The 13,330-nt window shown below is 48.8% G+C and overlaps 1 protein-coding gene across 1 annotated transcript in view; it reads left to right on the top strand.

Moving 5' to 3' along the window:
• The window catches only part of MYO5B (myosin VB), a 211,660-nt gene that overhangs the window by 132,804 nt on the left and 65,526 nt on the right, over positions 1 to 13,330 (top strand). Inside the window, exons 19-21 of the mRNA XM_063076684.1 lie at positions 2,880 to 3,091; positions 5,014 to 5,170; positions 6,997 to 7,236. Of these exons, the coding sequence (XP_062932754.1) occupies positions 2,880 to 3,091; positions 5,014 to 5,170; positions 6,997 to 7,236 (609 nt within the window). The remainder of the gene's footprint in view (positions 1 to 2,879; positions 3,092 to 5,013; positions 5,171 to 6,996; positions 7,237 to 13,330) is intronic.

Below are 13,330 nucleotides of genomic sequence, written 5' to 3'. Positions count from 1 at the left end.
AATTCCTGCTTGTCACAGGAACTATATGAGTTTGTGCAGGTGAACCATTACTGGCTAGATGAGAAACCTGACAGTAATGGCTCACCTTATGAGGAAGATAGAAGCATCATCCCCATTTTACAGATGAGGAAACTGAGGCACAAAAAACTGGTGTAAATGGCCCAAGGTTGCACAGGTGGACTGATTCACAACCCCCCTCAGTCTAAACCACAGTGCCCGCTGTCCCAGTATGATTTAGAAATGTCATTGTACACAGTTACCCTTCCTGGAGACTGAATAGGGACCAGTGTTTCAAGACTTCCCTGGAGACCTTGCATTTTGCCCTTTTTATTTTTCTCATTTTCTTGGGCCACATCTTCTGGACCCCCAGCTCCTGATGCTCATGCTATGTGAGGTGGGTCTTTGTGTCAAGAAATTGAGACTTGGCATAGCCACGTGTTAGACTGGAAGGGCACATGCCAGCTCCCAGCCTTCTCCCAAGCAAGTGCTAAGTGCATTTTGGAATAGAACGATGGGGAGAGAAGAGAGAAGAAGGGATAATGGTGGTCTGCAGGCCACGCAGCAAGTGCTCAATGGCTACCTTCACTGAGGGGCAGGTTGGAGCTGGGGGCCTCCTTAGGCTGTTAGTTGGGATTTAATACACCATTGTGGTTGGTTTGGAGAGAAATGTAGGCTGGGGTAGTGCTTCCCCTGCAAGGATTTTAGGAATGCCCCCTCATCCTGAACTTGAATATGTTTGTTCTTTAACTCCACATGTACATATCAACTTGGTTCTATATGTTCTAATCCAGAATGGTCAGTGTGAGGGTTATTAAAAAAAAAAAAAAGCATATGGGCCCCTGCCCTCCAGGATTAAAAATATAGTTGATTATAGGTGTAACTGTAGAAAATCACCTCATGGACACTGGCCATCACGCAGACCTGAGCCTTTCTTGTGATGGTAAAGGAGCGTGTCAACAGCATCTGTTGGGAATCCCTGGAGCCTAAGGAACCGTGTATGTGAAGTACGAAGAGGAGACAGTGCTATGAAAAGGGGCAGGTGTAGTGAGAGACCTCTAGCCTGGGAGTCCCAGATCTTGGCTTCTATTTGTTGACATTTTCCGTGTGACCTTGAGCAAGTCACTTCACCATCCTAGACTTCAGTTTTATCATCTGAAATAAAAGGAGTGGCCTGAATGGATTGCTAAGATGGCTTTCAGCTCCCCCCAGCTATGATTTTTGGAGAAAGGTCCTCAAAAAAATTATCAAAAGATGATTGGTTGGCTGATATGCAAATAGTGCAGTCTGTAAGGTTCCAGGAGTTGTTAGTAGAGGAAGCAGATTTGGGTTAGGAGGTGTTAAGGAGAGTGTGGAGATCAAGCTGGGCAGGCGGGACCTTCAGAGAGATCCTTACTAGTGAAAATAGTGGCTTTGCAGACCAGATTGCCTCTTTCTGGCTTTTTTCCAGAATAGGGCATGAAGTGTGTGTACCCTGGTTCCTAGGGTGGGGTAGGCACCCCCCACGCCAAGTACCCAGGCTGGTCCCCTGACTGTGAGGGCTGAGTCCTTCCCCTTTTGCTTCCTGACCCCTCCTTGCTGAGCAGGAGCTTCCCCAGCTGGACAGAGATCAGAGCAGGGCCTTGGCTGCCTTCCTCAGCGCTTCCTAGCCCAATCTAGCCCCTGTTCCTCTGAGCATGAGCTGAGGGTCCATTGGGCTTGTGGTCCTGAGTAGACACAGGCATGAGAACCAGACCCAGAGCCCACCCAGCTTCACTGGCAGCCTGGCCAGTGGAGGAGACCCAGTGACACTCAAGCTGAAAGCTGTGCCCCAGCTTAGACAGCACAGCCTCCCCTGTGTGTGGAACCTGATTCCTGTGAACTGTGTAGGGCTTAACCCGTGAAGAATGATGACTCAGCATTATTTGAGAGCCATTTGCCAGCGTGGAACATATTCGTGTGTGTGTGTGTGTTTTCATTAGGCCTTGGCTCATTCCTTTCTTTCTTATTATGGTCCTCATGCCAGAGGCAAAATTAGATGGCAGTTTATTTACAGAGAGCTCTCAGTTATTGGAGAGTTATATATGTATATATACATAACTCTCCAGGTATCCTCCCCCAGGCTTGTCCACAAGTGCCCTCCTGGGTCATCTTTCCTTATCCACTGGGGTGAGCACATAACCTGATAAATGTGATTAAGACAGGAATTACAGGTACCAAACAATCTCTAAAATAGTTTTATGTGGGGATTATTTGCAGTCTGTAGTTATGCATACAGCTATGTGGCCACTTGCAGATCATCTTTTTGAAATGTCCACGAGATGAGCTCATTCCCTTGCTCCAAGCCCCCCAGTGACTCCCATCCCAGTTTGTACTGCAGCCTACAAGGCCTTTGATGATTGGTTCCTCCTGCAACCTGCCTTCGGTTCCCCACTTTCAGCCATCCAGGGTGTTGGCATCACTCTCCTCCTCTGCACTCTCCCGGGGCTGCCTCCTTCAGTCCACTCAGGTCTTTGCTCTGTATCACCCCCACAGAGACGCCTTCCTTGATTATCCTTTTTAAACCTTCCCATCCACCTCCCAGTTCTCTCTTCTTCACAATCCTCACTGCTATCTGAAAACATCCAGTGTCTCTGTATGTCAGTCTGTCCTCACTATGATGCCGGTTCCTTGAGGGCTGGCGTCTTGTTCACTGCTGCATCCTGGACACCTTGCCTGGTGCCTGTCCCCTAGCAGGGACTCTGTGTCTGTGAAATGAATGCTGAGTGTTCCTGTGTATCTGCAGAGGAGGGGCACATGAAATCTGACAAGGGGATTCTGCATTGGAAGAACTGGGGCGGGCTGGGGCATGTTACCTCGCTGCTCACTGGTGACCAACCAGCTTCCCTCCCTGCCTTGTAAAGGATCCCGACAAGTTCCAGTTTGGCCGTACCAAGATCTTCTTCCGGGCAGGCCAGGTGGCCTACCTGGAGAAGCTGAGGGCTGACAAGTTCCGGGAAGCCACCATCATGATCCAGAAGACTGTCCGGGGCTGGCTGCAGAAGGTGAAATACCGCAGGTTGAAGCAGGCTACCTTGACCTTGCAGAGGTACTGCCGAGGGTACCTGGCCCGCAGGTGAGCAAAGCTGGGGCAGCAGATTTGGGATGGGGGCACTGCCTCCCTCAGCTCATTGGCCCCTCTCATCCTCTGTAATTAGGGTGGCTCCTTTGGTCCTTGTCTTTGTCTTGGTTTTCTCCCAGCAGCTGGGCCCATCCTTCTAATGCTCGTCTCGCCTCAGGGAGTGGGTCCAGTTCCCAGGTCTCCTAGTTCCCCCAGACTGCCTCCTCCCACCAGCACTGACCTAGAACCAGCTGGTTTTGCCACAAATCAACCATTTTCCCTTTGTTTAAACCCCAAAATTTAAAACTTCGGAAAAGAGACAAATTCACTTTTCTATCACAGTTAATTTACACTTAGCCTCATTATTTACACCACAAATTTCAGAGTCCCTTGGAGCTCAGTAGTAGGGCTGGAAAGGTCCTGGGAGGCCCCTTTTCTGAGCTATCACATTGAGCCAGTGCAGAGAGTGTGACTTGTCTGACCACAGCAGCTACCTAGGGCCAAGCCGGGACACCACCTGGCTCCTCTGCCCAGCCCGGCGCCGTGCGGAAGGAACCACTTGCAGTGCTCCCTTCCTGGCTGATATCACTGAAGCATCAGAAGCCATCCCCACGGAGACAGGCGTGGAGGACACAGCCTCCAATGAGATCATCCCTAGGCCTTTACACAGGCCGTGAGATTTCAGACGCAGCCCTAGTTCGAGAACAGTGCTCTTTCCAAATAAGAATTTCCTTGGAGAAGTGATAGTTATTGCCATGAAGTCTTGCATTTGGAAGCCACAGTTTCACAAGTGGATGCTCAGTCATTTCTGCTTGAAAATAAAAAAGAGAGTGCTCCTGAGTTCCCAGCCCAGAGCAGGCCCCCTTTGTTTCCTAAAGTTTGGAGATGGCTTCTGCTTGTTTCCTTGTGCTCGCCATGTGATTTTTATCCAAGCACAGCGGTGACAAAGCCTGTTCATTACCTCTGAACTGTTGAGAGATGAGCTCTGGAGCAAGAGCTGTAGAAATGAGGAGACTGTTGGCATCAACACCAAGTAATTCTCAATAATCTGTGCCAACTAGTCAAATCATCGAGTACAAATGTGCACGGGGCTCTGTCTTAGGCACCTTGATGGTGGGGGTATCAAACAGTTGGCATTCTTCCTGCAGGGAGTTTGTGTTTCAGTAGATGTGCAGGGCCCACATATGAAGAACGTACTTACAGAGCTACCGTAGGGAGTCGGGTGCATTTCAGCAAGCAGGCAGTGTACTGGTTGGTTGGGCCACCTCCTTCTCTGGGGCTGCACAAGATGATTTCTAAGGTCTTTTCTAGCATTTAACATTCAAGTGTCTAACTGAGCACTTGCTATGAGCTTGGCACCAAACAAGACCCTTAAGAAGGGTGGAAAGTATCCAACTGGCTTTCTGTCTCACTTGGGAGACAAGGTGGAGAATGCAGAAAGGAAAGAGGAGAGGAGATGTCCACATTCAGTTCATCCAGGCAGAAGGGGCTGGGGAGGTGGGAAAACAGGGAGGGATCACTTTGGGCCTGAGAAGGTTTCAGTCACTCAGCAAATATTACCCAGCACCTGCTGTGTTAAACCCTGGACTAGGTGTGCAAGGCGCAGTGTGATGGAGACACAGCCCCTGGGGTCTCCGCGCCTGGCGAGGGACAGACAGCAGTGTAAACACGTGCTGAGCAGTGCTGCTAGTGAAGTCACTGAGGACTGCCCAGGCTCTTTGGGGTTGGGTATGCTTGGGTAAGGGTCAAGGAGGAAACTGACTCTGCTTTTCTGAGCCTGAGCACCAAGTGCCAGAGGCATTGCTATATTTGGGAAGGGTGATGAGAGTTGCCTTGGCCTGGGGGTGTCCAGGTAGGGCTGCAGGGGGAGGGGGCAGCTTAGGCCTCTGTGTCAGCGTGGCCCTAGCACACTCCCTGACCCACCTGCTGTCTCCTAGGCTGGCTGAGCATCTGCGGAGGACCAGGGCGGCTGTGGTGCTCCAGAAACAGTATCGCATGCGGAGAGCCTACCTGGCCTACCAGAGGGTCCGCGGGGCTGCCGTCATCATCCAGGCTTTTGCTCGGGGCATGTTTGTGCGGAGAATCTACCGCCAGGTGAGTAGTCCCCCCACTCCCCCCCACGAGGGCTCACAGGCTGAGAATCCTGAACTAATGTGGCAGCAGATAAAGTGTCACCAACAGAACGTTTGTTGGATACCCCAACTTTTTTCTAAGTACTTTCACATATCTGCTCTCACCAAGTCCTTTCTAAAGTTCCAGGAAGTAGGAAAGGTGTATACAGTATACCCCCTTGTTGCCTGAGTTACTCAGAGAAGCCGAGTTACCTGCTGAGGGTGTGTCAGCTAGCAGCAGGGCCTGGTGACCTGTCTTGGGCTTGTTCAGACTTGAGAGCGGGAGGTGTTATTAGGCATCATCAGGTGTATCCCTTCGTTTAACAGATGAGCAGCCTGAAGCCTGGCGAGGTCAGGAGAAGGGACCCTGACCTCCTCTCTACCAGGCTGCTACTCTTTGCGTTATTCCAGTGGAGCTGAAATCCTTGTGTGTTAGTCCCTTTCTGGTCTTAGAAGAGAATACCTGAAATTGAGTAATTCGTAAAGAAAAGAAATTTGTTTCTTACAGTTTTGGAAACTGGGAAATCCAAAGTCCGGGGAACACATCTTGTGAGGGCCTTCTGGGTGGGAACTCTCTACAGGGTCCTGTGGCAACCTGGGTATCACATGGTGAGATGGGCCAAGCAAGAGTGAGCAAACTTCTCACTCGCTCCCTCTCCTTCTAAAGGCATCAGAGCCATGCCTGTTACTCCATAAATGGATCAATCCATTCACGAAGGCATACTGCTTACAATCTAATCATCTCTTAAGGGCTCCACCTTTCAAATGCCATAATAGGATTTCCCACCCTCTTAACACTGTTACTTCCAATATATGAACTTTTGGGGAACACATTTGACCCATAGCACCTTGGTTAGGTAGCCCTAAGTCAAGACATGTTCATTCAACCAAGTAACACCAATGCAACTGAAGCACAAGCTAACTTGGAGGATGAATTGTTTTGGTTTTCTAAATGAGTATCTGTCTTTTCTGTGATCAGAGAAGGTCTGATTTTTTGAAACAATAAATGTAAGGAACTAAATTAATAATGAAGAAACTAATGTGGTCAGGCATCAGGTTAGAGGTCACCCTGATGAAATATGTGGAGAAACTCAGGCCAGTAGGAGACGGTTCTGTGAATGTTCTCGAGAGATGGGTAATATCTGTGTAATGTCACCACAGGAGGGCAGGTGGCCCTTGGTAGGCAACCAGCAGCGAGGGAGCCCTAGGTGTAACTCCCGGCTCTGCTTCCCATAGCTGTGACACTGTTACCTTCTCAGCATGTTTGCTTATTTACTCATTTATTCCACAGATGTTTATTTTGCAGGGTACTAGGGTGAGAACAGTGATGATGGTTTCATCTCCTGAGTAGTTCTTAACTTGGTAGAAAACAAAACCCTGGTGATTTGCAAGCTGAGTTTGGAACTATAAGCCATTAGCCCTCTGTGGACTTTCACTGAAGTGTCTCACTTCATCATCCAGTTCACCGTCACCAGGATGGGATCCACATCTGCTAAATGGGGAGAAATCAGAGACTCATTGGGCCTGTACAACCTGGAGGCTTTTAGGCCATGGTTCCCTAACCAATAAAACAAAAACAAAGCTAAAAGCAAGAGTTTGACAGCTGATTTCCTGTAGGTACACATCTGCAGAACTAGCTAAAACGTGTTCATAAGAGCCACCAAAGCCTCAACTCTTGGGGGCATGGTCTATCTCTGTCTCCTAAAACCATAGCCAACCTTGGCTCTCGTCTCCTACAGGCAGTTGCATGAGTGTCCCTTGCTGCCATCCCACAGGGCCAACCCGTGGGGGGTGTGCTTGTCCCACCAGGTCCTCATGGAGCACAAGGCCACCTTCATCCAGAAGCATGTACGAGGTTGGCTGGCACACAGGCGTTTCCGGCAGATGCAGGCTGCAGCCATCGTCATCCAGTGTGCCTTCCGGAGGCTCAAGGCCAGGCAGGAGCTGAAGGCCCTCAAGATCGAGGCCCGCTCGGCAGAGCACCTGAAGCGCCTCAACGTGGGCATGGAGAACAAGGTGGTGCAGCTGCAGCGGAAGATTGATGACCAGGTCAGCATCAGGAGCTCCCCACCCAGGTGCTAGTGGTTGGTGGGGTGTCAGGGCATGTTTGAGAGAGACCTCTGGCTTCCTCAGGGAGCTGTGCATGCCAGAGACCTCAGGAAGCAGGAATGTCTGCAGGTGTTGCACCACTCAGCAATAACAGTTACTGACTGGGGCAGGTAGAATAATGGCCCCCCAAAGGTGTCCACATCCCAGTCCCTGGGATCTGTATGTCACCTCATGTGGCAAAAGGGACTCTGCAGATGTGATTAAATTAAGGATCTAGCAACAGAAGTTTATCTCACTGCAATTATAAGAGTCCTCCTGAAAAGGAGACCAGAGGATCAGATTCAGAGAAGGGGGCATGATGGCAGGATCAGAGGTGGGAGCGATGCAGGTCTAGGAGCCAAGGAACACAGCAGCCTCTAGAAGCTAGAAAAGAGAAAAAAAGGGGACAGGGGGCTGGCCAGTTAGCTCACTGGGTTAGAGCATGGTACTTGTAACACCAAGGTCAAGGGTTTGGATCCCTTTACCGGCCAGACACAGTAGATTCTCCCCGAGAGTGTCCAGGAGGAACACAGCCCTGCCAACCCCTTTGAGGCTTCTGACCTCCAGAACTGTAAGATAATAGATTTCTGTGGTTTTGAGCCACTGACTTGGTGGTAATTTGTTACAGCAACAACAGGAAACTGATGGACTTGCCCAGAGTCCGATCCTCCTGCCCTTGCAGGGGCAGCATGGTATATAACAACAGGTAGTGTTTATGGAGCGCTCGGTGTGTGTGGGGTGTTCTGCTAGCACTTTGTCTGTATTACTTTGTCTGATCCCCACAGTGGCCCCCTAGGATAAATATTATCCTCCTTTGTCTTTTTTTTTTTTTTTTTTTTGGGGGGGGGTTTTAAAGGTGGGGAAACTGAGAGGGCAAGTGACTTAAGTCACAAAGGTGACAGTGACAGGGCTGAGATTTAAGCCCCAGCATCTGGCTCGAGCTGGTGCTCTTCAGTCTCTGCTCATGCTCTTGCTCTCGCCTCTCTGCCACGTTGTGTGGTGGAAAGAGTGCTTGCTTTGGGTTCAGGAGGAGTTCCATTCACACTTATGTTGCTTGAGAGTGAGTGACTGACAGGACCACTCTTATCCACAAAGTGGGGCTGATAGGGCTGTAAGAAGAGTGGATGGCCTTACATATACTATGAAGGGCCTGGTTTGCAGTAGGAAACTCAGGAAACGGTTACCACTGTTCTGTTTGAGCTTTTTCCTCTGTTTTTCTACCTGGCTCCCTTCCCATGTCAGCCAATCAAACAGGTAACAAGTCATTGATTAAGTCCCTGCAGGGGGTGGGGTACCGTGCAAGGTACTGGGACAGATCCAAGACAAGCAGGGGACACTTGGCCCCTTCCAGAGGGTTGAAAGGACCAGAACTCGCACATGTGCTTGCACACACCCCAATACCCACTTGTTGGTGCCCAAGTGGCCAGTCCTCCTTCCTTTCAGAAGACCTTTATTGGGTGCCTGATTGTTTCAGGTACTTGGTTAGGCTCAGTGGACAGAGAGGGCTTTGACATCCATCAGATGCTATATTATAAGGGAGAAATCTTATGCCAGTGGGGTCAACAGCATCAATTCCCCTAATGATTTTCTGAGCACCCACCATAGGCCAGGCCCTATGATATGGGCTTTATGTTCGCTCTCATTTAATCCTCCACGACTTTGTGAGGTCATTTCATAAATGAGGAAATGATGGATCAGGGACATTAGTACCTTGCCAAGGTCACAGAATTAGAGTGCTAGAACCAGGATTCTGCCCCAGGTCTGTCTGATCCCATAGCCATAATGAGGGTGCTGCTAGGTTTTTTTTCTTTTTTAAGCCCTAAACGTTACTACAGTGTCTATCCTGTTGCTGAGTTGGGCTTCCAGAGTTGAAAGTAGCTTCACCGTTTCTTTCTCAGGCAAAGTGTTGGGGTGACTACAGGACTAGGCTGCTGCAGTGCCCCACGGGTTTCAGGTGCCTCCTGGGAAAGGACGCAAGAGTGTGTATGGTGTGGGGTTGTAGAGAGAGAACATTAGAGTTGGGGCCACCAGGTATGGCCTTGGAGATGTCACTGGTTTTATTGTACCTATTCTGTCCTGGGTGTTTTTTAAGCTTCTTACAACCCCAATAGGGCAGGGAAATAAATGGCCATTTTACATCTAAAGCAGCTGCCCCAGTAGGAGCCCCAAAGCAGTGCACAGATAGCAGTGGAATGTCCCTGTTTCCCTGTTCTGTCAAAAGACTAGGCTTTCCGAGACCATCACCCTGAATCTTTCTTCTCTGTGTGAGTCTTACAGGATGCCTTGTTCAGCTTGGCTCCCTAGTGGGGAAGCGAGACAGAAAGCCCAGGTGCAGGGAGGAGGGTACTCGGTACCTGTCGCTGGTTGGCCTGCAGTGATATGCCTGCTCTGAGGGGCAGGGATGTGGAATAAAAGGTCCTTGGCACTGGCCATTTGAAAAACACAAGTACAAAGAGTATTATCATTGTGGCTATTGATGACTGGCCAGAAAAGACATTGCATAGTTAATTTTTGCCACTTAACCTTCCAGACAAGGTGCAGTCAGAGGGAAAAATAGTCTTTGACCACTGTACTCTGCCCCGTGTACCCTCTGGCCACCCTGGCCCTGGGTTTCCAGCCACCGGGCTCTGCACTGGTGCTGCTGATTTCTAAAGTTGACTTGAGAGGATAAAAATAAATCCAGTATTTTACAACCCACGTGCTTAAACATCAAAGAGAAGCGGATTTAAAAGGCCTATTTTTAAAAGGAGCTTTCTGCCTTAAGCTTCCTGCTTGACAAACATCTGTGAGTGGTGGCAGGTGTTGGCCACCCTGGGCAGGGCACCCTGCATTTAGAGGGCCAGAAGCAGCAGGAGGGGTGGACGAGATCTTGCTTTCTCACACCCCATATAATAATTCTCATATTAACTCATTTAATCCTCATCCCAATGCTGTGAAATAAAAATATTCCCATTTTAAAGATGAGGAAACTGAGGCATAGAGAGGTTAAGTAGCCTGCCCAAGGTCACATAGCTAATATGTAGCACAGCTGGGATTGAAACTTGGCAGGCTGTTTTCAGGGTATGTTCTGTCACCTCTGTCAAATTGTAGGATCTCTGCCCTTTGGGAGATTCTCGGGACATGGTGAGAACTCCTCAGTCAAAGGGAGAACACTACCCTTGGTTTGGGTTCATGCTCATACAGGTAGCATCATCCTTGGGACTGTCTGGCATTTTCGGGGTTGGGGGGTGTGACCTGGTGTCAAAGAACATGGCTGACACTCTGTTGTGAGAGGAAGCACCAGTGTACTCTTCCTCACCAGATCTTCAGAGATGTTTGTTTTCCATAGTCTCTTAGCAGAGAGGGCCACCTGTTTGGAAGTAAATGGGTTTCCTTTTATCCTGTAATTCCTGGAGACAATTCAGACAGCTGTTCTCTTGACACACAAGGTTCTTAAGCCAGAAGGAGAGGACACGCACGTGCCAGGGACACTACAAGCAATGGTGTCCTGAGCTATTTGTCAGAGGGGTGTGGGGTAGTGGACAAAGTCCCAGCTGATCAGAGGCCTGGGTTCTATCTCAGTTATACTCACGACCAGAGCTGATAGCATGGAAACAATTGGGCCTTGAGTTCTTCAGAGGGGATTGGCTTGAGATCTCTAAGGTAACTTTAGCTCAGAAATTCACTGGTACCGTGATCTGGCTAAAGTGGGTTCCTGTCCCCAGGCTGTACTGTAGAATCACCCGGGGGAGCTTCGTTAAAATGTACATCCACTGCCAAGAAGTCAGCAAGGAAAGAAACCAAAAGATAAAACCAGGGTAAGATTAACACCCAAAACTCATAGCCTTAGGCTTCCTACACCCAGATGGAGAGAGAAGACACAAATGTGGCACCGAGCTCCCAAGCAAACAACAGAAAGAAGGAAACAGGGTTGTTACTTGAATTCTTGAAAGAGAAAGAAAATAGTCTGGGAGGGTTGGGGCTGTCCTTGGTGCTGAGATGTTTTTCCTGTGGGTTTTCATAGTCTGTAATGTAATAAGCCACATCCTTCACAATATCTTGCAGCAGTAAATGCAATGACAGTTCCTGGGGCCATTCTTACAATGTCCCTGGTGTAGCCTGTGATGTGACATTATTCAGCCAAAATGATGTAGCCCATGTAGCTCAGCTCTCTGCCAGTCTGGCTTTATTCAAGCACACTTGTAGAGGAACTTGGCCAGTTGAACTTAGTATTTTTTTACAATAGGAGTCAAGTTTCTTAGACCCTTGTGAGTATAAGGTTATACTTAAATATATTTTTTTCTGGAAAAAAAAAAAAAGACAAATCTATGATTCGATCAATAGCCTTTTAAATCAGCTTGACTCAGTACATTCAGTAGGCCCTCGGTAAATATGTTAAATTAGCTATTACTGTATGATTCACAGGAACACCCATGTACATTTGAAAAATAGTATATAACAAATTACAACTTTATGGCCTTTCTGTACCTCAGTTTTCTCAACTGTGAAATGGGGCTATTAATCATCTTTACTGAATAGGATTTTTGTGAGGAGTCAATGAGTTGTTATATGTGAAGCACATAGTACAGTGCCTAGCCTGTAGGAAGCACCTGGTGGTGGTAGTAGGATGTTGGGACATGTTGCTTTTCACTAATCAGACTGTCTTGCAATAATTTGCTTGCCCTCTTGCTAACCGCAGGGTCTTTAAAGCATTGATTAGGAACAACTCTGTGCACAGTTCTGTGTACAGTTCTGCAGGTTGCACACTGAACAAGGGTACAGTAAAGTCCAGCCCCTACTCTGTGGCCTGACTCTGAGCCTGCCCTGGGACAGTGCTGTCTTGAGGAAGGGGCATGCTTTGTTCCAAGCTGTGTACCCCTAGAGCTGTGTCCACCCACATGGGCAACTCTGTGGAGTTCATCTCCCTGGAGGGTGGTGCCTTTTTCTGGTTATCCAGAGTTGCTTGAAGCCAGCAGAGGCCCTGGAATCACTGATTGGAGGAACAGATGGGGAAACATTTTGAGAATAAAAAGGATCTTGGCTAACCAAACCTTTGAGAGAAAAAATGAGCTTTTATTTATTTATTTATTTATTTATTTGGTCCACCTCCCCACTCCTGGTGATCTGACCCAGGCTGTACCACCTGGAGGTGACACCTGAGCCAAACGTAACTTCAGCTCAGAGACAAAGTCAGAGGGTGCCTAGCCTAGCATGTATTTTCTCCCTGTGGACACCAAGCCCGGAATGGGCTATACAGGCATGTATTGGGTTTTTTAAATGAATGCTGCTTAATTGGATTTCTTTGTGATTCCTTAGAGCAAGGGTAGCAGCCAGACCAGACATACAGATGCATCAAGTTGTAGCTGGGAGGTTCCCATGGAATGTAGGGTCTCTTTCTGCTGTATCAATGCAGGAAATGTTCTGCTTGTGCACATGCAGTCACAGCCATGAGGCCCCAGGGCGTGCATGGCATTGTACAGGGTCTGACAGCTTTTCTTTTGCTGCTCCTCGCTGCTTTCTGTCAAGTCTAGTTTCTGATGGGAATTGATAATTGATTCCTGATGCCTGTGTTTATTGGTATTTTAGTCAATAGCTCTGTTCTACTTAGAACTCCTGCAGAGCACAGCACTGAAGAATAATCAATGACTATTTGTTGCTTGCTTGATTATTTGGAAAACCCTGCTTCTTCCTCTCTGCTTTTCTCCACTGACCACTTTTAGCTGATACTCTCAACTCCTGTGGTACCAATTTCTGCATGTACTTTATACAAGCACTTGACCCCAGCACTGGGTTCTCAGGGCTCTGGGCACATGAGGGTTGCTTCACATACTGCTTGGGTAGGTTGCTGATCGGGCACCAGTCTGCAGGGGCGTGGTGGGGATGGGTGCTGCCAGGGCATCAGTTTCCAGAGTCAGAGTCTTGGGGGGAACTGTGGCTGACAGGTGGCGAGAGTGATCCTGAGGCCCCATGGAGGGCCTCCTTGGAAGAGGGGATGCTGAAGGGGTCCTTTGTCTCAGAGCCAGTGATTAGGTTGCAGCTCTTTGTGCCAGCGAGTCCAATGGCAGGAGGGCTCCAT

The sequence above is a fragment of the Cynocephalus volans genome, chromosome 13 (assembly GCF_027409185.1).
Source record: "Cynocephalus volans isolate mCynVol1 chromosome 13, mCynVol1.pri, whole genome shotgun sequence".
NCBI lineage: Eukaryota > Metazoa > Chordata > Mammalia > Dermoptera > Cynocephalidae > Cynocephalus > Cynocephalus volans.
The sequence above is the reverse complement of the archived record's forward strand: the minus strand, read 5'-3'. Positions and strand labels throughout refer to the sequence as shown.